The 26,245-nt window shown below is 42.5% G+C and overlaps 1 protein-coding gene across 2 annotated transcripts in view; it reads left to right on the forward strand.

Annotated features, from left to right (window-relative positions):
• LOC148014897 (RNA helicase family protein) overlaps window positions 1–26,245 on the forward strand; it is a 291,388-nt gene that overhangs the window by 113,113 nt on the left and 152,030 nt on the right. For both annotated transcript variants that reach the window (XM_087665509.1, XM_087665508.1), the window contains exons 6-7: window positions 12,719–12,788; window positions 12,903–12,988. In XM_087665509.1, the coding sequence (XP_087521635.1) occupies window positions 12,719–12,788; window positions 12,903–12,988 (156 nt within the window). The remainder of the gene's footprint in view (window positions 1–12,718; window positions 12,789–12,902; window positions 12,989–26,245) is intronic.

A 26,245-nucleotide genomic window follows, 5' to 3' on the forward strand; every position in this document is an offset into this window, starting at 1 on the left:
TGATGAAATCCCTAGCAATGCTCTGGCACAACTGCCGTACCTTTCTCCTAAGATAATTTACAGTTCGGTTCTAAGACTAAACCCTATGTAAGTCGATGAATTGGCCATTCCTAGAGTGTCTTCCTAGCTTTTGTTTTTGGGAAACCTCTTGGTCAACCGAGATCATCCTACCATAGGGTTGGCTTTGTCGGGAGTCCATCCACCCGCTTTCCTTAATGAAGTTTCTTAGTTATCCAATTACCTACCAAATTACGTGAAACATATAAAAGCAACTTCATTAATTAAATATCCCTTTATACACAACTTTTCATTTGTGTAATTTACTCATAAACATATAATCAGAAATAAACAAATTCATGGATTATATTCCATAATGTGTGTTCTCCTACCTATACAAGAGAAAAATTATAATTTCACGTGCTGTCTCATTCGAGGCATCTGTACGTTACCAAGATCAAATCCACCTATGGCTAGTGTTTTTAGGTGTCCGAAGTAGAACTCGGGCCATATGAGGGACCAAGTAGTTCCTGGGTGCGTAAAGGATTTACTAGCCAGAGCCCCCCTGGCACCCTAACCACCTCCTACTTAATACGATCCCTGTTGGGAGACCTCTTGCCATCAAAGTCAGTCCATGCTTCCGCGGCGGGTAAAACATCCCCTCTTGGTATGGGGATTCAATACCTATCCTTGGGGGAGGTATAGGGCTCCTGAATTTTTATTTGTTCAAATACTTAATTTAATCAGGACCTAATCTAGAAAATTACAAACAAGATTGATGTCTTCAAGTAATTACGACTTCAAACAATCGTGAAACTTTCAAGTGATGATTAATCTGGTAGCAATCGACCTTTGAAATTCACGCAGTGAGCTTTTTTCCCTTGGAATTTAACTAGGGTATCTAGATTTTGGGATCTCTAACCTCTTAGTTTAAGGTTTATAATGACATTCTTGTAACCAAGTTTCTTGGCCTTGAGTTAGTTTCTTCAACTTAGAGATATTTCCGGTCTTTAAAATCTTCTATCAAAGCTTCTAGATTAATCTATATCCTTGACTAATTTCTTCGGGGTTTCATTCTTAATAAATCCGTCTTGAAAAATTTCTCATGATTTCTCTCGAGTTCTAGAACTTTGTAGTTTTCCTAATAGTTTCTAGCCTATAAGATGTTCTAATAATTTACGAAGTGAATACTCTAAGATCACAGTATTTCTCAAGAGACTTATCTTATTTCTATTGAATTCGGTTAGTAATTTTTAGAAAAACTAGTGGTATGGAAATTTGCAAAGGGTTGTTATCCGCGCTCGTGACTCTGTTAGTGACTCTCATGCTCACAACTCCAACCATTGTTTCCATGTTAGTAGGATCACTCGCGATTCCCGCTTTTGAATTCTTTTGAATTGGGGCCATGACAGATATATGAATCGTAGAAGAAAAAGAACATAGCTGTAATATCGGCTAGAAAAGGTGTAAGACTCTCGTTGATGATGATGGCTATTGCGGGATTCGATGATTTAGGCCTCGCGGATGGTCCTTCTTGCCTCCTGGAGAGCAATACTTCTCTCTCTTTCACCTTGGCCAGTAAGGTTAGGAACAAGAGTAGCACTTCTCTAGTATAGAGCAAGAGCAAGAAAATAGGTATGATTTCTCTCTATAGTAGACGGGAGAGTAGAGGTATGACTTCTAACCGGATTGATAGAATAGGATAGAGTTCTTTAGTGTCTTCTTATCTTGGATTAGAGTAGAAGAGGATGAGAGACCTTCAGCGTATCCCCTTCCTTGGGGAATTGAGATGTCCTCATCTTGAGAGAAGTTGGGGTATTGTTTATGTAGGTTTTCTTTATCAATCCAAGTGGCATCCTCCTCAAAATAATCCTTTCAAAGGATGAGATATTCTATAAGGGTCCTATTCCTAAGGATTCTTTCTTTTACATCCAAGATTCTGTTAGGTTGAAATTCAAGTATATCTTGGCTCGGCATTACAATTTGTTGATCATCAAGAATATGATCAAGATTAGGTACATAGGGTTTCAAGAGACTTACATGGAATATATCATGAACTTTTTGGGTTTCAGGAAGTTGCTGCTTAAGGCATTAGGTCCAAGAGTCTTTATGACCTTGTAAGGTTCATAGTATCTTGGGCTTAGCTTCTTGAATATTCCCAAGGATAAAAAGCTCATTTTTGGGCGTACACGGATAAAAACCTTGTTCCCTTTTTGGAAGATTCGCTCTTTTCTCCCTAGGTTAGTGTAGGCTTTCTGTCAATCCTTGGCAGCTTGTATATCTTGCTTGATGGTTTTGACTTGTTCGTCCATCTTTTCAAGCATATTCTTAGAAGTTTCAACCTTCAAGGTAGGGCTGGAGAAGTTTAGCGGAGTTAGGCATTATTGCCTATATAGAGCTTGAAATGAGATCATCTGAATGCTTTGATGATAGGATGCATTGTAAGAAAATTCCACCAAAGGTAGATATTGTATCCACCGTCTGGGTTCTTTGCAACAATATGCCCTAAGTATGTCTTCAATGACCTGATTTACATGCTCTGTGTGCTCATCAGTTTGAGGGTGATAAGTTATACTAAAACAAAGCTGTGTACCGAGAGCTTCAAATAATTCCTTCCAAAAATGCGAAGTGAATAGAGAATCACAATCGCTGATAATTCTCTTTGGCATAAAGTCTAAAGATTTCTTTGATAAATAACTTGGCAATATCTGAGGCTTTGTAGCTAGTTTTGATCGGAATAAGGTGGGTAATCTTAGTCAACGTGTCCACAATTACCATGATCGAGTTGTATTGTCCTTGAACTGAGGGTAATCCAATTACAAAATCCATACTAATGAATTTCCATTTCATCTGAGGAATATCAAGTGGTTACAGCTTTCATGGCAACTTAACTTGTTTCGGCTTTTATTCATTGACAACTCAAGCATTCGGTTACGTATTTAAGTACGTCACTTTTGAGCTTCTCCCAATGATAGCTTTTCCTGATTGCATTGAGAGTTTTGGCATAGCTAGGATATTTTGAAAATGGGAAATGATGAGCATCCCATAGTATCTTCTTCTTAAGTTCTTGACTTGAAGAAATACATAATCTTGTTTTGAAGTAGACAAGTACTTCATCAACAAAGAAGTTAATATACTTTGTCTTAAGCTTAAAATTTTGCTCTTTATTGTGAATTTCCTTAAGCATTTGTTGATATTTGGGATCATTATTCACCTTCTCCTTGGCTAGCTTGATGATGGGATTGCTAGGCATTGATATCATTTCAGCTAGTGCTTGAGCTCTAGGAGCTTCTTCTGAGATAAGTGCATGGAGAAATGATTTGCGGCTTAAAGCATCTGCAGCCACATTCTCTTTGCCTGATCTATATTTGATCTCAAAATCATACTCTTGCAAGAGTTCAATTCACCGATGTTGCCTCATATTTAGATTTGGTTGAGTGAAGATCCATTACAAACTTTATGGTCGCTTACCATTGAGAATTTCTTCCAGAGTAGATAATGCCTCCATAACTTAAGAGCGTGGATAATTGTAAGTAATTCTTTATTTTTTTGCAAGTAAAATGTGGCTGATTATAATACTTAAAAAAGCTGATTCCAAAGGAGTGCTCTTGCTGAACAGACTAGTTGGGGGTTCCAGATCAGTGGTTGACGATCTATCTCCTCTTGGCAACCTGGGGGGCTCTCGATTAGGGCCTTACGGAGGCCCTGCCACACTCGGAGTAAGCTGCGTAGAAAATGTGATCTGGGGGGGGGGGGTGTGATTTGGGCTGACTTGAAGATCCATCTCAAGGACAGCCTCCACTCCTCACTAAGTCTCAGTCTACAATCCTGAAGGCCCTCTTGCAATAAGACTTTCTAGGTCTGCCCGCCTGGTGTGAGGTTGCGGACAACTAGCTTGCCCAAGAGGGCTATACTTTGATACTTTGGGTCTATGATCCCAAGTCGTCCCTCTGACCGATGCCGTATGATGGTCGCCCACGCTACCTTGGCCCTGGAATCCCTGGACCCATCTGACCCTGATCAAAGGAAATTCCACACTAGGTGGCGAAGTTGCACTACATAGGATGAGGAGAAGCACCAACACAAGGCGATGGACCAAGCCATCGCTAGGAGGACTTGGTTGACCACCAGGGCTCGGACGGCTAGTGAGAGGCGTGCCGTGCTCCAGTACGTCAGCTTTCTCCGAATAGAATCAAGGACAGGAAGAAACTGCTGGGTAGGAGTGATCTCGAGTCCCACGTGGAACCCTAGGTACTGGACGGTTTGTCCTCTGCTCACCCATCTAAACCCCAAGTGGATGCCGCACGATGTGCTAGAGTCCGGATCTGTGAGGAAACCAACCGACTTTTGCCAGTTGATTTTTGCTCCGGCTGCAGAACAGAACACGTCAAGAGCTAGTCTCACTCTCTCCAGCATCAACTCATCGTCCTCAATGTAGAGTGCTGTGTCATCTACATACTCTGAGTCTAACAACTCAGACTCCTCTCTCACTGGAAGTTGGAGGCAGCATAATTCGCTTCCACGTGACGTGAGGAATTGAGACATCGCCTTTGCAAAGAGTAGAAACAGGTATGGGGCCAGGGGGCAGCTTTGTCGTATCGATCTCTCCAGTTGAAACTCCTCCCCTCGCTTTTCACCTGTGAGAACCCTGCTGGTGGCCGATTTGTAAAGTGCGGAGAGCCCGCGAGTCCAAACCTTGGGGAAACCCAACCTCACCATGGTACCCTGTAGGAAATCCCAGTCCACCCTATCATAAGCTTTCTCGAAATCCAAGAGTAGTATAACCAGTCTCTGCCCATTGTGCTAAGCCCACTCTATCGCCTCAAAGAAGGTGAAAATATTGTCTAGGATTCTCCTATCCTGGACAAAGCCTGTCTGTGTGTCATGGATGATGTCTTGAAGCACGGGCTGTAGTCGCCTACCAATCATCTTTGCCAGTGCCTTATAGGCCATTGACAATAAGGTGATCGGTCTCCATTGGGAAAGCTCCGACGGGTCTCCCCCTTTGGGGAGAAGACTGATAAGGCTTGCCGAAAGACTCCCTGGGATCTGTCCTGAAGTGAAAATCTCCTAGAAGGCCATTTGTAGGGGGTCCTTCACCACTTCGTAGTAGGTAGTGAAGGCCTTGGAGAGGCTATCCCCTCTCGGGCATTTCTGCCCATCCTGTGTATGGAAAGCCTTCTCTAGTTCCTTCTCTGTGAAGGGAGCTAGGAGGGAGCATCCCATCTCTTCTGTGACGAGGGACGGGATGTGATCCCAAACCTGCTATCTATATCGCTGTTCTCTAGCTGAGGCTATCTCTTGCTGGAAAAGGCGCCTGTAGTAGTCGGCGGCAATCTCCATCACCTCGTCTGGGATAGGAGTCCTCCCATACTGATCCCGGAGGTTGCGTATCTGATCTCCTGTGGTTTGAGGCTGGTGCACCTGGAAGAACTCCCTGCATATCATGTCCCCTTCCGTACCCAGAAGGCTGCTGAGGTGCGGAAAGAGAATTCCGAACGCCTGTTGTCTAGGCCAGCAATGGCTGCTCACGCTTGCATCTCTTGTGCGTGGAGGGTGGGATCCCTTGGTGTCTCCTGTGATAATCTCTGCGTGGTTGGGAGGTCTCGCCGGAGTACTCTCCCCTCCTCCTAGCTCTGCTGCCTGGCTTGTATGGCTGCCGCTTGGCAGATTTTGCTTGACTCGGCTAGGACCTATGCAACCTCCTTTGCGATCTGGTGCCTCCTTCCCCAGTTCGTTGTCCAAATTTGCTCTATCTGTCTCGCCACCTCCTTCCTCCTATAGATCGAGCCAGGGATGCGACAGGATCGTGTGTCTAGGGCAGACGCTGGGGGATCAAGTGCCAAAAGAAGCGGACAATGATCGGATAGCGTAGTGCCCGCCAACTGCTCAATCTGGCCTCCATGAGAGCCTCCCCACTCTCCCACATAAAACCTGTCTAAACGTTTCAGCAAGACTCCGCCTAACCGCCTGTATCCCTAAGAAAAGTCCAACGACCTCTCTCTCTTGTGAAAGGCAGGGTCTCTCTAGGCATTGCGTGCTTCGACTGCCAGTAGAAAGGCCTCCCATGCCTCTTGCTTCTCCCCCGCCATGCACTGGTAGTTTTTGCCTCTGCCTTGCTGGTCCTCCAAAGCCTCTAGGTTGTTGAAGTTGCCTTCAACGATCTAGGAGTCTATCTCTGGGAGTCCATCCGCAATCTCCACCTAGAACCTGCTGCGTGCCTAACCTCCCTAAAGGCATAGACATTGAGGACTCCAAGGCACGAGTCCCCAATGTCTAATTTGATCTGACCCTCCCTGCCACTATCGTCCTGTGGTCTCATACACAAGTGGTGAGAATCGGGCCAATAGAGGTGCATATGTCTCCACTCCTGCCGTAGGCACCTATGGGGTGCTCCTAGTAAGTGTGCGAGCTGCTCGGAAGTACTTTCCCAACCCACTGGGCCTGGGTGGGAGTAGCTTATGCTCCTATAGGAGTAAGATGACGATCCGTCCGACAAGGACAAGCTGCAGCTCTTGTTGAACAATCAACTTCTTGGAACCACGTGTCCCACTATAGTGGAGTCTATTCACATTTCAGGATGCAAGGTGTAAGCTCATGGAGAAACCTGTGACTGACCGAACAAGCATCTGTTCGGTGTGGAGGCTGCTGATGAGGTGGAAAAACTATGGGACATACAAGTACGCCTTGCCGCCGGCCTAGATGGCGAACTCCAGTCCCCCATCGTGGCCCTTGGTCGGACCATAGGGGTGATAGATGCCAAGTGGTACTATCCATGTATCTATTAGCCATGCTGAGAGTCGTGACTCTGTACACTGATAGAAACGGGCCGCCTGTGGCAGGGGCTAGTCGATCACATCCCTCGGAGCTCTCCACTGTGGAGAGGCTCAAAAGATAATGCTCAAGTGTGGGACCTCGGCACCAGCCCACCAGTTAATGTCCATCATGCAACTGGGCCACTGCTGTGCGAACAGTGCTAGTCTTTCCTCTCCCATCCACTGGGAGGTGTGGTCCGCCACCTGACTCTTCAGCTTCTTCTCTATCTGTGTCGTCGTCCACTCCTCTGAGTGAGAGAACTGAAGGAAAAAAGTGTAGTTTGGTCTATCTGGCGGTGCTAGTAGATGGACCTTGCTCCTCCTTGACTTATGAACCACGAAGATCCCCATCTCTAGATGTAGTGGGAACTCTCTGTGCTTCGCAATTCTCAGGTAGGATCATGGGCCACTGCAGAAGAACTCCTGTGGTAATAGCTGTGCCTGTCTTGGGAAAGTGTGATGGGCGGTAGGGGCGGATGAGCTGGTGGCTATGTGGGAGGGGGAAGATTGCTGGCGCGAGGAGGATGTAGGTGTGTGTTGCTCATCGCCTCTTGTGTTGGGGGGGGGGGGGGGTTTGGGGGGGTATCACTTGAACCATGTGTGGATCAGGGGGGATACTCGGCAAGGGAGGTGGTGGGGGGGAAGAGGGTCAGGGGATGGTGGGATGGTCGGAGGTACGTGGTGGGTGTGGGGAGGGACTAGTGGTCTTGGAAAGGGGGGGGGGGTGTGGGCCAAGGTCAAGGGGGGCATGGGAGGTGGGGGGGGGGGGAGTGGGTGTGGGGACTGTGGGATCTCAGGTGAGGTAGTTTGTGGTGCATGTGGTGGATGTGGGGGACTGCAGTCCTGCCAAGTGGGGCGGGCAAGGGGGGGGGGGGGGGCTGCAGAGTGCTCTGCCGAGGAGGCGTCGCCCGCCCTCCTGTTCCCTGTTGTCGAGGCTGGGTCTCAGGAGTTGGCTGCGGCCCCCTCTGGCGTCTCCCTCTATTGTAAGTAATTCTAGGTCACGAGTAGCATAATTTCTCTCGTGAGTCTTCAATTTTCTGGAGGAATATGCTACTGGATGTCCTTCTTGCATGAGTACACATTCCAAGGCAAGACAACTCGTATCGGTCACCACTTCTAATTCTTTGCTAAGATTGGGTAGTTTGAGGATCGGGGTTGTGACTAAGCTGAGCTTGGGCCTGTCAAAGCTAGACTGTTCAACTTGGGTCCATTTAATGGCAACTTGCTTCTTGAGTAGGTCGGTGAGGGGTGCAACAATCAAAGCATAATTCTTAATAAAGATCCGATGCCATCCTGTTAAACCTAAAAAGCTACGAGCTTCACTTACGGTGGTTGGAGGCGGTCAGTCTTGTATATCCTTAACCTTGGCCGGATCTACTGAAATTCCCTCTGCTAAAACTATAAACCCTAGATACTTGATTTGCTTCTTGAAGAATACACTTTTTCTTCTTAGCGTATAGCTTGTGAGTCCACATTGTCTCAAGAACTGTCCGTAGTTGTGACTTGTGACTTCCTTCATTCTTGGAATATGTTAAGATGTCGTCAAAGAATACAAGGATGAAATCATTAAGATGAGGTCTGAATATATCTTGCATTAATCTGTTGAAGGTAGCAGGGGCATTTTTTAATCCAAATGACATTACGATAAACTCGTAATGATCGTATCTTGTACTAAAATCAGTTTTTGGAATATCTTCTTGTTTGATCCTGATATGGTAATACTGTGATCGGAGATCAATCTTGGAGAAAATCTTCGCTCCTTGTAGTCGATCAAGTAGTTCGTCGATCCTTGGAATCGGATACTTATTCTTGATCGTTACCTAATTTAGCCCTTGATAATCAATGCAGAGATAGAGAGTCCCATTCTTCTTCTTCTGAAATAACATTGGAGCTCCCCAAGGTGAGTTATTGGGTCTAATGTATTCCTGATCTAAGAGCTGTTTGAGTTGTTTCTTTAGATCTATCGCTTCCAAAATGGACATTCGATATGGTCAACTTCTCTCTGTGGTGGAAGTTTAGTTAATTCTTCAGGAAATACGTCAGCATATTCCCTAAGCCACGACAGTTCGTATTCAACTTCTTTATCCTATTCAATCTTATTTAATTTGATTAGGTATACACCTAAGCCTTTTCTTAAACCTTTAATGATTCGAGAAGCTTTCGCTAATTGAATCTTTGGTTTCCTTGCTTCTCCTTGTGTGGTCACTTGTTGTTCTACAAGATTCAAGAATGTGACTTGGCCCTTTTCACAAGGAATATGAGCGTCGTTGGGAACTAACCGGTCCATTCCTAACAAGCACTCATAGGTTCCCAGGTTCATTACTTTGAATTGCATGTTGGTCTGATTGCCACCCAGATTAAACTCCACCTTACTTGTCTGTTGTGTTGAGGAAACTTCTTTTCCATCAGCTAACTCAACTATGAGCCCAGGTGCATGCATTGTGTCTATGCCTAGTTTTCTAGCACACCTTGGCGATATGAATGAATGTGTGTTTCCACAATCAATCAAAATTTTAAAAGGTTTACTGTTACAGGTTAATGATGTTTGAATCGTTGAGAACTGTCGATTTGGTCTGTTCTTGTTGAGAGAGACGTGAATTCTTGCTCTCTCCATGTGGGTTTTCAAGGTGGGACCTTCATCATCTTCTACTTCCTTGAGGGTTATGCTGACAACTCTTCCTCTAGCTGTGGCTGTTCGGCTCAGGTCATTACGGAACTTGCTTTGGCATTCGTTCTGTCCGAGTTTTGGGCATTGCCTTTGGATGTGGCCTGGTTCGTTACAATAATAGCACTTAAAAGTATCCTTATTACCATGAGTAAAGCTCTCCACCGCCGACGTCTTAGCCTTCTTGCTATTAGCAGATTGAAATTGACCTTGGGCTGTTTTTGCATAGCTGCTAGTTATATTTCTGTTTTGGAACTTATTATTCCAAGGCTTATTGTTTCTTGGTTTGGATTGGAGTTCCTGTGCAATCGGTCTTGCTCTTATCAATGCGTCTTGGAGGTCGGATGGACGCATTGCTTCAAGCCGTGTGTTCAGGGGATCATCTAATCCATGGTAAAACTTGGATACTTGCTGCGCAATATCCATAGACGGTGCATACTTGAGAAGTGTTACAAACTTTGAGTAATAGGCTTCTAGTGTCATTCCAAGTTGCTTTAGACCAAAGAATTCATTCATCTTTTGCGTGTGGTATGTTGGTGGGAGATACCGGCCTTGCACTGCATTCTTTAATACATCCCAACTGACAGACGCTTCGGAGATTCCTTGGTCCTTACACCATTGTTTCCACCAAATTCAGGCTTCTCCTATTAGTTTTAACTTGCCGATCATTGCTTGATTAGCTAGGATAATTCCATTGAAATAATCTTCCATGGACTCGACCTATATTTCTACTTCAGCCTCGACATTTTTGCCTTGGCCATCAAACTCAGGTGGTTTGATTTGCTTAAGCAGGAACTTCTTTTCTTGGATCTCAGTAGCATTAAGGATAGGAATAGCTTCCTGCGGTATCATAAGATTTTCTCTAGTCAGCTCTACAAATGTTATCATACAATTTGCTCGTATCTTTTCAAAAAGAGAAATCATTTAAGAAGGATAGAAATACTTTATATTAAATTTTCAAAGAAGGTTACATCATGATAGAGTTTTCCGAATTACTTGAGGAATCTAACCATGGATTTCAGATATATCTACTGACTCATAATTTTTTAATTGCTAGAATGATAACCAATTTCACATTCAATGGATAGACAAAATAATTTCTTTTGCTGTAGGGGAAAAAATACATAGTTTATTTGGGATGGCTGGTTATTTGGGAGAGATGATTTTCCTAATAAAATCTAAGCATGGAGTTTGGATACATTCATTGAGCAATAATCGGGCTTTGAAGAATGGATATCTAAAAATCAGTACTTTAAAGGAAGATCAAGAAGTCCGTCTTTGATGTAGTTGCGGCGTTTAGAGCGACCAACAACCATCACTCGGTCCGTTGGGATGACCTTTGTCACTTCCGCGTAAACATATCGATTTAGTTTAACCTCCCGGCCTCTAGTGAATAAAGTTGAATTCACTCTAGCTTCATGAAATAAGTAAACCTTTACGACTTTGAGGTTTTCCTTCCATCTTATCCTCTTCAAATTGGTCTGAAGGAAGGCAAGACGATTTGCGTCGATATAACAATATCCACTGCTTATCATCCAACGTCTTTCCCGGTATAGTGGAGAAAGATCATAGATGCGATCCAAAATCTGCATTACTTGCATTCTTCATCCATAATCCGCAGAATGCATTACCGATGTAAACATTGCTTGGAAGACTAGGAACCGCTCCTAATCTTCGTCTCTTTGGGTAGGATAAAAACACATATTAGCAAGGGAAGGGAAAAACAACTCATATCTCAGGCTACAATTACCAAGTTTTTTGATTCCTTTTCGCTCTGATACAAGTTGTAACGTACTCGCCTTGATTATGCGACGAGTGATGTTTTAGTAGTTGCCTAGAGTTTTCCTTCTAGTCACCGCCATCCGTACTCTAATCAGAATGATCGGATTTTGTCCCGGTTAGTTAACCCCAGGTGTACCCTGTAGGGGAAGCCTCGTGCCATTATCCACGGAGAATCGACCTGAAGGTTCTTGATTGACCTAACAGTCATCTATCACCAACCAACTCACATCCGGAGGTGTCCTTTGAGAGGCTTCTTGTCCGGAAGGAGCGACTGCCATTACCCTTGGTTCATGGAGTACAACGCTTTTTTCCAGTAGTAGACTAAGGATTTATGAAATCCCTAGCAATGCTTTGGCATAGCCGCTGTACCTTTCCCCTAAGATAATTTACAGTTCAGTTCTAACATAAAACCCTAGGTAAGTCGACGAATTGGCCCTTCATTGAGTGTTTTCCTAGCACTTGTTTTTTGATGAAAGAAACTTACGTTTTACGCAAACGTAATATGTAAGACATTACAGGTGTGTTGAGATAGTGAAAGACTTCTCTTTTGGGTATGCCCAGCTTTTAGCCTATGGCAACCCACTATTTCACACATTTGGTGCATCTTCAGTGGTGTCCATCATTGTCTATTGGTAGAGTTAGCTGTATCTCACAAAATTGATGAGTAGTTATAGAGACAGTCTATCAATAGTCTTATTAGTTCATTGCACAATCTTTCTCTGTCCATCCTTGTGAGTTGAGAGTGAGTGAGTGTCCTTGCATTTAGTTTGCTTTCATAGTTTGCATGTGCCATGTTCCTCCATATGTACTTGTGTCTAACATAATTTGTAGGTCTGTTCCTTCCTAAAAGGCCACTTCTTTTCTCTTAAAATCAAGGTTGATGGTGAGACCTTGTTTTGGCCTACTTGTGCATATATAGAAACTTTTGGTGATGGAAAGCTCAGGATAAAGGCATGAAAATGATGTATGATTCTGAATAGGTGTGAATAACTTGAGAGAAGGGAAGCAAAAATGAGAATGCTGAGTTTGTACAGTATTTTGAATATCGAGTTGATTATAGGCTGTTTTTAATGATCATGAAATTCTATAGGATCTAGTCAGGATGTGCATGGGTGTTTTGTGTTGTTTTAAGAGAAGTAAGATTTGGAGAGGCACATCTTAATGCTAGAAAATGGAGTCAAGCCCAAGGTCTAGAGTAGTTGAGAAGGTGAACGTTGAAGGTAGTAAAACTTAAATTTTATTACTCAGGAGTTTGAAACCATGCAACTGATGGTGTCTATTCATTTGATGGGTGTTGATCTATATATTCTCAAGGTATTCCAGTTCGTTTAAGTGAAATATTTTAGGAGGTAAAGCACATGTGGTACACATATGGTGATGAGTGATTTTGATCTTTAAAGTTTTTCTAACTGTGGTTTGCAGAAGAATTAACATGAATGATATTTCGTGGTTTATCTAGTGTCATCATGGTTGATGAAGCTCATGAGCGTAGTATTTCCACTGACTTGCTTCTAGGTCTTCTGAAAAAGGTTTGGGTTTTTGTGCTTACTTTTTCTGCTTTGCAAGCACCTCTTTTTACACTCTTCATGTTTTGATATATTCTTTAAGCTAAATAAATATATTTTCTGCTCACTATTTGATAGATTCAACGTCGTCGTCCACAATTGCGCCTTGTTATTGCTTCAGCAACTTTGGAAGCAAGATCGATTGCGTCATTTTTTGATACAAGGTACTAAGGCCTACTTGTTGAAGTGCCAACAGTTTTAGTATCTTTCTGGTCATCTGTTGAGTTTTTTGGTCAATTGACAACCATTGTCTTACAGATGCCATGAGTTTATGGGACATCTTAATTTCTAGGAAAACTGATTGTGGTTTTTTCTTTACTTATTAGATGGGTGCTAACTTCATTGGAACTGAGTGGAAAATGAAATGTAAATGAAAGGGCTCTAAGGACTGATTAGAACTGATCAACTCAACTCTTAGGGACTGAACTTTTAGTCCTTGACATTTACTTCATCAGGGCCAAAGTGGACAGATAGAGCCTTCCTATGGATTGTAACTTGTTTAAATCATCTCTGTAAATTATCACCTCAGTATTTTAAATAAGATAAAGATCACTATATGGATTTGTTTAATAACTGCTTCAGGATTGTAAATTATTACCTAAATATTCCAAAATATTATAGATATCACTTTACTAGGCCCTAAAGTTGTCATTGACATCCAAGTATTCAGCTTTGTCATTTGCAAACTCTACATCCAACAACTCCTCAAACTTTGGGATGGGCAGTCTAATGCCTTGGATGCTTATAGATCTATTCCTCAGAAAAGAGCTAATGGCCTTATAACAAGTTTGAAGAGAAGGTGCAAGAGGGTATCCTTGTGTCATTGATCATTGCATGCTAAATTGTCACCTCTAGTACTGCCGATAAGAACATGTCTATGAGCTAAGGAATAAAGAACCCCCTACATCTCTGATCTACTAGTTTGGAAAGCTCGTCCCAACATGGTGCCCTCTAGGAACCCTCAAGCAACTCTGTCATAAGCCGTCTTGAAATTGAGAAGTAACACAATGAGGTCTTGACTCTTGGACATGCAAGAGTTATGTATAGGGTTGCATTCTGTCCATGGACGGATCCATATAGTATGATCCATCTAGTCCGGTTGGACGTGTACAATCTGTCCTTTTTTTTGGCTTTTTTTATTTTTTTGAGTTGGTGTAAAAAGAAAAGTGGCTTTTGCTTTAACCTTTTCTTCTTTATCCTCAGTGACCTCTACCTGTACCTCATTTATCACCTCCTCTTCTCCTACCTCTCTCTTACAAGCTCGTCTACTCTCCTCTCTTGGATCTCCTCCATCTAGTCCTGTCTACCTTTACAAGCTCCTCTACTCTTGTCTCTTGGATATCCTCCATCCATGGTTGTATTCCGTCCATGGACGGATCCATATAGTATGATCCGTCTAGCTTGGTCAAATGTGTATGATCCATCCCATTTTCTTTCTCTTTCTTTTTGTTTTTTGGGAGTTATTGTTTTAAAAAGACAGTTTTTTGCTTTATCCTTTTGCTCTTTATCCTCATTGACCTCTACTTGTACCTCATCTACGAACTCCTCTTCTTCGACCTCTCTCCTAGAAGCTCCTCTATTCTTCTCTCTCAGATCTCTTTATCCACTTCTCCCTATCTGTATATCCACCTTTGCCTTTTTTGTCTCATCCTCAATGTGTAGCTCTATTTCTATTTCCTCTTTCTTTACCTTATTCTCTTTTCCTTTCCCCATCTCCACCTATATCTCTATATTCTTTATCGCTATCACAATGCCTAAGTCTCTTCATGAAGCCTTCGCATTACACACCTCACCTTGAGTCTTAGCCTTCGGTTTATTTTTTGTATCTACTACGTTTTACACTTGCCACTTGACACTTGCGACTTGCCATACCATGATCCATGAATTATGATTTATCATTGCAGCTAGCTTTTTTTTTTTGATCTATTATACATGTTTTCAATCTTGTAAATGAAATCGGATCTTGGAAATTACTTGTGACTACAGTTTTGGATTTACATTTTGTTTCAACCTCTCATCATATTCATGACTCATTGTTGAAAATCGATGAAAAGACATTTGTGGTTTGTAAACTATATTATTATTGGATGGATGATGCCTTGTGACACTCTATTTCATGGATAGCTACTCCCATGTTAAAACAAGTAATATATACTAGCCTAACCCTTAAATTTCTATGTATTTTTTAATGACTCTTAAACACTGGATTTAGGTGACATTTTTTTGTGTACGTTCGGTACTGTGCTAAGTCCACGGATTGCATGGATCGTATTGGACTACCTTTGCCTCCACCCACTTCTCTCTACCTTGACATCGCCTATGTGTAGCTTTATTTCTATCTCCTCTTCTTTCCCTTCGCTTGCCTTTGGCTATATCTTTATATTCTTTACCTCTATCACAATGGCTGAGCCTCTTCATTAAGCCTTTATGTTACACAACTCACTTTGAGTCTTAGCCTTTAGTTTCTTTTTATATGTACTACTTTTTGTACTTACCACTTGGCACTTGTGACTTGCTATACCATGATCCATGAATCATGATACATCATTGGAGCTAGATTTGTGATACTCTATCTCATGGGTAGTGTCACGAGGACATAATTTTATTGCTTTGCATAGCATTTGATTAAATCTTAATTAAATGTGCTAATTTGACTTGCACATATGAGGTGTAAATTAATTATTTCATAATGTGGGACCCAGGACCCCCAAAATATTAGCTAATGCATAAGGCAAAAGTTGTAATAAGTTATGTATGACGTACTAGGTAGTATTTTGTGTCAAATTGGGGCCTAGACTAAATTATTGGCCACTAATATCAGTGGTGGTGACATAAGAGACTAGGCATTAATTGATTAATAAATGCCAATCTAAGGGTCAATAATTGTTGAGGGATACTTGAAAGACAAATTGGCCGAGGCAATTCAATTATTGGCTAGTGGAAATTTTTTTTTGGTCACCAAAATAATTATTAAATTAATTTTCAATTTCAAAGTTAATTTAATAAGCTAGATAATGCTGAAAAATGGGATTAGAAGGTTGCTACTTGGCAAAACTTGCTCATGCAAGTGGAAAAATATTTCTAGGGGTTGGTGAAAGTTTATTCCAACCATTGTGAGAGAGGAGGAGGCTATTAGAGAGCAAGGAGATGTTGTTGATGTAATTTGTAGCTACTAGGGACCACTCTTACAATGGGTCACAACAGTTTGGATCCCTCTAGAAGCAAGTGACAGTAGCCCAAGGCCCTCTAGTGCAAGTGGCATAATATATGAGAGGCAACAATCTTTTTAGTGGTCCTTAGCTGTAGGTGACATTTTCCATGGTTGTTTGAGCAGTGTATCAACAGTTTTTCAGCATTTCTTGCGATGAAACTCTCAAATTTCTCTCTCTATAGTATTCTCTCACATCCCTTGGCCATTTCTCAAGTTATCTCAGCAGAGTCTAACCATTTGAGTCATTAGAGATGGAGATATTGAAAAATCTTTGATGTAAATCTAAGTTACATCAGAAATTAGGGTTTGAGAACCACCTTGGGATGTGTGCTCAAAATTGAGGGTCTAAGACTTGAATTTCGACGGTTGAAATTGAGAAATTTCAGGAAGAGTTAAGAGGACAATCAATCAATATCAGATTTGGGATTGAATTTTTCTTTGGAGGAGTAGGATGAATGCCAATCCTCGAGCAAACTAAGGGGCAAGCCGGTTTGGAGGCTTGCTGGTCAGTCTTGACAACAAGTGGCACTTGGATTAGGGGAAGAGGTTGGAGGATCTGAGTTGTACTTGATCCATTTGCTATTAAAGTTAAAGAAATATCACAAGGGGCACTAATTTTGATGCCAATAGGCTATCCATTGTGCAAAATTAAAGTGCTAACATTTATATTTTCAGTTTATGTGAAATTTATACTTGCTATAATTACATTTGATTAATTAGGTTATTATGACTCTCTTTGAGGAGAAAGGTTGGTTTCAAGGTTCTATTGTTGGGATACCATTGATTCCCTCGAACTAGTGGGTTGGAGGCAAGGTGGTCAGGTACGAAAGGTACGATATAGTATGGTACGATAAAATACCGTACTAATTGGTACCTTGAGATTTTATAAGGTACGGTACGCTATTAGTATGAAATAAAAAATGGCCTTGCTTATTTTGGAGTGTAAAGATCGAGCACATGTTTAGAGCTAAAAATGCAATGTCACTTAAGTTAATAAGATGAATACACAAGGGTAACAAGGAAAAACTGATTCGCAACATGCGCAATGTGCTACAAGTAGATAGATGGGAGTGTATACATGATACATCATATGTTATACAAAAAAGCAAAGTGTAGGGTGGATGGATAGACCCTTTATGAGAGAGAGAGAGAGAGAGAGAGAGAGAGAGAGAGAGAGAGAGAGAGAGAGAGAAGAGATAAGACTCTATTATTGTCTCTAAAAGGCTAGAATGGCCTATGAGACCATAACCAATACAATTGGTATCATCATCTCTCATTAGAGAAGAAGAGATAAATTTATGTGTAGGTCTACATGGTAGATTGGAATAAGAAGTATGGAAAATTGAAAAAGCTGAAAAAACTAGGTTTAAAAAGATTAAAAGAGTGTAGAGTATCTCCCTCTCAGTCTATGGAATCCACCAAGGCTCTGCAAGCTACCTCCGACACTAAGTTAGTGTGCGAATCTGCATCTGTAGCGAGCAATCGTGATACGAATGTGACGCATATGGGCATGCCTATGTTGCCGATTAGGTACTCTAAGGTATCGTGCTCTGCGTAATGCTGTAACCTTGTCAATTGTGATGCTGCTTGATGATGTCCCTCGACTATCAGTAGGAGATGTAGTGTCTGGGGTGGTAGCGGCTGGGGGTTCAGGTACACTGAAAAAGTTTGTAACTGCTCTTTGGAGGAGTGGATGAGGCTGGGATTGCCTCCTACCCCGTAACAACACCGCTCCATGCCGTTGGAGCTCCAATAAGAGAAGGCCCAAACATCTTTGGTCCTTATAGTTCATCACCGGTTTTAGTGGTCCAAAGCCCTCCTTAAAGAGGCAATGATAGCAGCCTCAGATATCATAGTATACAGTACACCTACTAATGGAGTGCTGCTCCGTTTCTAGCTCCCATCCACAAAGCTGAGACATCCTCTCATTGGCCGCAATATGGATCCATCGACTTGTCTCAATCATCAATTGATGTGATGAGGTGCAAATCTAACCAATAGCAACTCGGAGTTCGTGAGAAAGTTGAGCATCCATGTATCTCAGCCTCTCTAGGAAACCATCATGAGAAAGCTGCAAGAAGTGACATTGGTATTGTGCCATTTTCGTGCCTATGGCAAAGGGGGACTTGGACCAAGTTCTTTGTGTCTCCACTTTAGTGATGTCAGCTCTAATCACACTATTTAGCTCTGCACGACTAAGACTCAAAGTAGGGCAGTCAAGGCTGTAATCAAACGGTGGCAATCTATCTGTGCTCATGCCATGTAAGTTCAGCCATGTGCTGATATGTGCATACCAACACTTTCTATCTCCCTTTGCTGGAAGCTATCTTGAAGACTCTAGAGCTAGTCTAGGATATCAGTCTTTAGGGAGCTTCCATATCCCCTGGAAGAAAGTAATTGCTTGGAATAATGCCTCAACTACGATGGGTGCAGCGCCCAATTCTTCTAGGATGATCTCTTATGGTATTGAGGCTTTTTCCCTTATCATATGTGCTATCATCATGACCAATAGTCTTTCTATATGTTCCCAGCCATCATAATATTGTGCGCTAGATCTATCAGAGTCCATAAGTGGCATCCATCTAGTATGATAAAGGCTTGGGCCCCAAATGGCTGCCCCATAGAGTAGTGTGGGCATAACTAAAGTGTCAAAAAGCCACAATTTGGTACAAGGCTCTTGGAATTGTATGTGTGCACACCCCCGCTCTAGAGTACCCAAAGCTTCATATGCCCGTGCAAGCTTAGCTTTTGAAGTTTTCTTCCATGAAAATTGTGGCCCTTTGAAAGTGACCCCAAGGTATACATACTATCTAACCATTTCCACAGGCTGACCGTCATACATAAAGTGATGCTCTGAGTGTATCACCCAAGCTGCCAAGGTGTTAAAGACCATAATTTTAGTCTTTCCAAGATTAACCTTGAGACCTTTATCTTCATAGAACACATGCAATGCTTCCAGATGTTGTTGTAGTCCCTTAGGTGAATTTAAGATAAGCACCATATCGTCTGCATATAACAAAATTGGTATCAGTAGCCCAACAAAGCTGGCTCCGATACCACCCCGTCTTTGTATGTAATCAGAATTCTCGTCAATATATAGTTGAAACAATGAAGGAGAGAGGGGACAGCCTTGCTTTACACCAACTGTGCTAGACATTGAGTCTGTTTTGCCTCTAGGCACTTGTACGCTCTTTGTCACAATTTCATACAATGCATAAATACACCATTGCATATGCTCTGGGATCCCAATGGCTCGCAACCTTTGCATGAGGCTTGTACGTGGTACAATATCAAAAGCCTTGCAGAAATCCATAAAATAATAATAGATCTTTTGCCTTCGTGATCGTCCCTCTTTAATCAAGGCCCTTAGCGTGAATATATGGTCTAGCGTGTTGTATTCGTGGCGGAAGCCAGCTTGTCCTGCTGATCGTATTTTCTTTGTTTCAGCCCACCAACTCAACTCATGCTCCAAAATAGAGGCATATATCTTTGCTAGCATATGGCCAATCATAATAGTACGGTAGTTGTTAGCGACCAATGGATCTGCTCTCTTAAAAATTGTCACTATTATGTGGTCACACCAACTTATTGGAAACCCCTCACATATGGCTCTATTGAAGAGATTTGCCAAGATAGGGGCAGTGCATAACATGCATGTGCAAAATGCTCTGCCGCAAGGCCATCTTGATCATATGCTCTTCAATTCTTCAACCTCTAAATGGCATATCTCACCATCTTTTCTGTAAAAAAGACCGCACTGTGTTGGCCTAGAGTTTGATGGACAGGGTATCTACTCTTGTGATGGAACATCATACCCTAGCATGTTCGTGCCATACCATAAGTGATGTAAAATGAATTGGCGCCGGGGGGTTGTCTCCCATGAAATTTCCTCGATACCTTCTTGTTGTCTTTGCTTTAAAAGAGCTTATACATCTCTGACTCTAGTTTGGCAAAATAATCTTTCTTTTTTTCCTGTACAAGACGACGAAAGACATTCCGTGCCTTCTTGTGTGTGCGTGTCCCTTGTGTAATATCCCTTTGTAGGTGGGTCCTAGTCTGTCTCTAGTCATCATCATACCAAGCATTTTGACATCTGCGTATTGTAGTAGAGCCCATCTTACATGGGAATGCCTTTGAAGCTATAGTATGTAGAACCTTCGCTAGAGATCTAGTCACATCTTCTAGTGGTTCATGTTGGTCTACTTGGCTTAAGCCATCTCATATTGCATCACTATGGATATGTGACGTTTTCTATAGAAATTCATAATGCAGGAATGTGTGTGTGTGTATGTTTCTTATCTCTGACCACATGCTAGAGTAAATTTTAGGATTGCATGGTCGGATACTATACCGATCATCTTATCAAATATCTCAAAATGCTTAATTTCTTAATTTTTGGAATTAATATTGGTGAGCCCATTATATAGTTCGCAATGTTGACCCCTTTTTGCTGTTCCAACAAGTGAAAGTATCCACTCTCGGCCATCTTAATAGGCTATCATTAGGACATGTATTTTTGAAACCTCACTTAACATGTGGATTAATTTTTAATCACATGATTAGTTGCACATGTAAGGTGCAATTGGGATTAGAGTAAATTTACGAGCCCGGGACCGGAGAAAATCATGGGATGTCAAAGACAAAAGTTACTATAAGTTATGTTGCACAGGTACTTGGTGGTATCTGGTGTCAATTATTGGCCTAGGTCATTTATTTGGCCATAAGTGTTAGTTGGTGACACTAGAGATGTGGCGTTTAATGGTACCTAACATTGATCTAATAGTTAAAGATGGCATGGAGAGACTCGGGAGTGGAAAATGCCTAGCCAATTTAATTATTGGCCAGTCAAATTATTTTTATGGGCACCAAAATAATTATTACTTAATTTTCAGTAATTAAAGACTGAAAATTAATATTTAGTGATGGATAATGTTGGAAAAACCATTTGGGAAGGCTGGCACTTGGCAAACTTGCGCATATAGGCTGGTAAAAGATTTTAGAAGAGGAAAAACGAAATCATACTTACTGTAGAAAATGTGGGAGAGCTGTGAGTAGCCATGGCCAGCCTATCTTCAGCCATTGCAGCCAGCCACTAGTGAGTTTTGAGGAGGCGATTGCAGATTTGGACCCTCCACAGTTGGGCGATTATATCCAGGTACAAGATGATAGCTGATTTGACTGTCTCAGTTGTAGGTGATAAGAGTTAATGCTGTTGTGGTAGAGCAGCAGCTGCATTTGATTGAGTTCCAGTCATTCTTCGTGACAAAACTCTGAATTTTCTCTCTCTACATCTTTCTCTCTCATCTTTCATGGCCTTGCTTTGAAGATCTCAGCATTTGGACCCTTGGAGGCCGAGAAATTGCAAATTTTTTTGCTGTAAACCTGAATTTACAGCAGAAATTAGGGTTTAGCAGTAGCCTCGAGAAGCGTGTCAAAACTTGGAAGCTCCAAGACTTGGATTTTTCAAGGCTAAAGGTGAATTTCAGTTGAATTCAGGTGGAGGACTAGCTAGCCATTGAATTCGGGGCATTTCTATCGTCTAAGGCCAATTAAGTGCCCACATCAAGGGGCAAATCAGATTGAAGACTTGGTGGTCACTTTGGACAGCAAGGGCGGTTTGGATTGCTAAGGGGGTCGGGAGAATCCCATTGTAAATCAACTTCTTCAATAAAGCTAAAGAAATACTTAAAGGGGCGCCAATTTTGGGGCCAATCGGGTGTGCATTGTTCAAGATCAGTATGTAAATTTGTATTTTCAGATTTGCATTTATTATGTGCTGTTGTTATTAAGTTGTAATCAGGGATTTACCACCCATCCACGGAAGGACGGCTGGTTTCATAGGCCATTGAATATAGCCAATTCGTGAGCACTTCCTAAAGCTAGCAAATGGGATCCATATGTTGTCACCTCGTTGTCTTGAGATGTCCTGACAATTCCTTAAACATTTCATGTTCAGTGTCATAAAAGGTAGAGTGCTCATTTCTTATTCGAGCATTAAAGTCTCCCACTAGTAATATCTCCCCACTGCTTGCATATCTCATAATATCCTTATGTAGTTCTTCAAATGGTGATCCCTCCCCAGGAGAAAATGTTGAAGAGGCGGGGTAAGTAGCATACTGCAACATATAGATCCCTCGGCTGCTCTATCCTTAGCCTTATCCACATATATCTAGCATGCACATCTCGTGACACCACGTGAATCATGTCTTGGAGGTTGTCATGATAAAGAATAGCCACTCCACTTGACCCCTTGGTTCCTCTTGGTCTATGGGGTTGAGGTCTATAGATGCTCTCCCATTTGTATCCCTCATCTGGTAATCTAGAATTTATACATTGATGTGTCTCTGTATACATAGCCATGTCTATCCCACGAAAAGTTTCCTCAAAATAACCTGCATCAAGTCTCATTGAACCATTACAATTCCAAAGTGACATCTTTAACATCTCATAGGCCTCGTACCGTCATTGTAACCTCCGTTCTACTATGACTACTCTACCATCTCTATACATAGCATACTTGCCTTCTTTACGTGCCTCCAACACCTTTGGCATGCTAGCCCTTTTGTGCTCTAGCTGTGCACGAGTGAGATCCTCATCGAGGTAAATCTTTTCACCCTTCAAAGCCTTTGTTTTGGATAAGAAGGCCCTTTTGCTATCAATGTCCTCAAATTTTTAGCATGAGGATTCGACCTCTTTTGTCATTTGGATCACCTATTGTCCAAGCATCCATAATACCTGTCTCGTTTGCACCCATCTTAGCACAAAGTGTATTTGCATCCTCTTGGGGGTTTCATTTTTTAGCCCATCCCACCACACATACACGCAATGCACGGAGTTTCGACTTTGCTTTCTCTTCTAGTGTTCGGTTTATCATTTCTACTTTGTTTTGAGGCATCCCTTTGTTTCTTTTGACTACCTCAATCCATTGTGCATTTTCGTTCTCTGTTTGCTGAACATTTTCTGCTTTCTTTTGAGCTCCCTCTACCACATTCACCCATGTGTGCATGTCTTTTTTTAAACTTTCCACCACTTTCTTTAATTCTAGTGTATCTGGCATTTCTGTTTGTGCATCCATCATTGACTTGTATGTCACTAATTCATTCTTGCATGACTCTAACTGCCTTTTGAGTTCAACAATCTCCATGTCCTTGGCTGCTATGCATGCATTTGTATCAGATTTCGATTCATCCATATTTGCTTTCCAAGCGTCCGTTACCTTGTTCAAGTTATCTATCATATCCATTTGCAAGTCAACCTTGATTTCTTTATATTTTGCATCATCCTAGCTATTAGGGCATGATTTCCCATTTGCTTCTACAAGAACACTTAGTTCTTTCTTGAATGTCTCCTGTAAATTTTCATACATATGTTTTTGCTTTGTATCCATGTCATTCATGACTTTTTGTTGCATGTTGCCACACACCTTCATGCACACTTTCAGGTTTGCGTCCATTTTAGCTTTCGATTCCTTTCTCCATGTTTCATGCATTGCATTCATGTCACTTGATACCTTGTCAATCATTGGTATACATATTGCTGCAATCTCAGCCCTTATGAGGGCTTTCATGTCATCCAAACCATTTGTTGCAATCAGCCTTTGCATCTTTGTCCATCACTTGGCACTTGTGGGAGTGGCATTTTCACGAGCTCTCCTGTTTTGTCTATAGTAGAACTTTTCCTCCTTAGTGGGGCTCTTGTACCGCCCTTTTGATGTAGTGCCTTCTGTGGTTCACCCAATTGGTTGTGTGTCAAGTTTGGTCTCATGTCCAGTGGTTTCTTTATTAGTAGTCTCTTCCATCTTGTAGTCTAAGGAAGCCAGTCTATGTGTTTTGTATTTATACCTTGCACAGGTCCACGTTGACCTTGTAGACACCCCTAAAGGACTGCCAATACCTCTATAGCTTCCAAGACAATATCTGTCTCCTTGTGTAGAGACGTGACCCTGCATGTCAGTGGTTCTCTCCCTGCGTAGAGACGTGACCCTCCACAGTAGCTCCTTCGCATTAGCACTTATGCAAGATTGCCGTCACTGTTGTCGCTCCCGCCACACTGCCATCTGTGGTGGGACGGACATGTCCTCGTCATGCTAGACACTTCCCATCATGCCAGCGTTTGTCACGTCAGCATCTGCCACGTCATGCATCCGTAGAGAGAGAGAGAGAGAGAGAGAGAGAGAGAGAGAGAGAGAGAGAGAGAGAGAGAGAGAGAGAGAGAGAGAGAGAGAGAGAGAGAGAGAGAGAGAGAGAGAGAGAGAGAGAGAGAGAGAGGTGCCTCGGGGTGCGGACAAAGATAATCTTCGCAAAGCATTAGATGTTTGGGCTTTCTTTGGTCAGGCTTCCGGTCTTCGCATCAATGCTTTGAAATCAGCCATTCTCAGCTGCACGGAGTCAGATTTACAGTCATTGCACTGGCAGGGAATGGTTGTCCCCCGTGGCTCCATTGTCAGGCATCTTGGGTACCCTTTGGGTGTTGATGTTCCCCCAAAGCAGCTACTACAGTGGATTTCACAGAAACTGGCGGCTAAGTTTCTGTATTGGAGGTCTCAGGCCTGGCCCTTCCATGTTCGCCTCAAAGTAGCCCAGACAATTATGTTGCCAATGCTTACATATTTCTTGCCATTGCTGCCCTGGACTACTACTACACTGAATGCTCTTACTCAGTCTATTCTTTTCATGTTATGGAAGAAGGATTCCTTGCATGCAGGCATTTCTTGGATTTCTTGGTCGCATGCGTGCACCCCCAAACGCATGGGTGGAGGGGCTATTTTAGATGCCCAAACTCATATGCTGGCACTCCGCTGGTCTCTTTTTTGCGCCATGTGCTTGGATCATCATCCTTGGGTCGTCATAGCCCGTTATTTTCTTGAGGATCACGGGCTTCTGCATGGTAATACCCAAATCCGCAGCTCTTGGTGGCATGTTCTTAATGCCGATTCTCGGTTCTCCAGTTCTTCCTCATCTCTGCTTGCCCATTTGGTGTGTTCCTAGAGACTGGTCCTCCGGAAGTCTCAATGGCATCCAGCGGAGGATCGCTTGGCTACTAATTCTTTTCAATTTGGAACTGTTGGTAGTCTCGCGGTTAATTTCGTGGGAAGGTAAACATGAGCTTCGACCAAAATTCAACCGCATGGCACGTTTGGGCTTAACTTCGGTCGCGGATGCCACCCTTGCCAGTCGCAATGTGTTGATATCATTTCGTACAGCCAGGAGGCTTTTCAGGATTCCTCGTGGATACAGGTATTTATGGGAACAACTTTTGATGGTGCTTCAAAGCAGACAACCCTTTCCTGCCCTTGCTACGGATCGTCCCTGGTAGGACTGGGACTTTGCAGGCAGGCTGAATTTAGAAAAGGCTTCAGCTAACCACGTGTATCATCTTCTGATTAAAGATCATCAATGGCTGGTTACTAAAGCTAATACTCTATGGGGATTGCATAAATCCCGGTCATGGTGGAGGGTAACTGTGATGGAGGGCTGGTTGAACAAGACACCCTTCAAATATAAGGTCTTTCTTTGGAGGGTAATGATTGGTGGTCTTCCGCTTGCTTCAGCTCTTTCCAAGCGTCGAATCTCCAATGGCAACTGTTTCTTTTGCACCACCACTGTGGAATCTGCCCATCATCGTTTTATTTCTTGCCCCCTTGCTCAGAAAATCTGGTCATTCTTGTCAGCCGTTTGGCGAGCAGTGGTTGGTTTCTCGCTACGTCCGTTTGATTGGGTTTTTGCGTAGCCCAAATATCCCGCACCGACACAGCCACATATGAAGATCTTGTTTCACTTTCTTCGATATTGGGGCTGTGGCACTACTGGACCATTCGGAATGCTTTCCTTTTTGATTCCACCTATAATGTTCAGCAGCATATTGCTAGGCTTAAAGGTCTCTTGTATTGGCAGATAGATCTTCTCCGGCACTCTGACATGCTCTCTCGGGAGGACTTACCTCCCTGGCATATGGCAATTTCCTCCGCGTCTTTGCCATGACTTTGTAACTCTTTGGCCGTCTTGTTCTTGTAGAGAGTCAGTGTGTACACACGATGGGGTAGAGCCATCGTGTATCTTGTAATCATGTAAACTTTTTGTAATTAATACAATTACCTTTTACGAAAAAACAAGAGGTGCCTCGGCCCCTGCAGACACGTTTTTTTCCTTGTGCCACTGTTCAATTGCATCGCGTGCTACTTGAGGCCTTTCCCACATTCGAGCAGGGTCCC

Source organism: Lygodium microphyllum, chromosome 24 (assembly GCF_053477565.2).
Source record: "Lygodium microphyllum isolate KBCC chromosome 24, Lygodium_microphyllum_v1.1.10, whole genome shotgun sequence".
Lineage (NCBI taxonomy): Eukaryota > Viridiplantae > Streptophyta > Polypodiopsida > Schizaeales > Lygodiaceae > Lygodium > Lygodium microphyllum.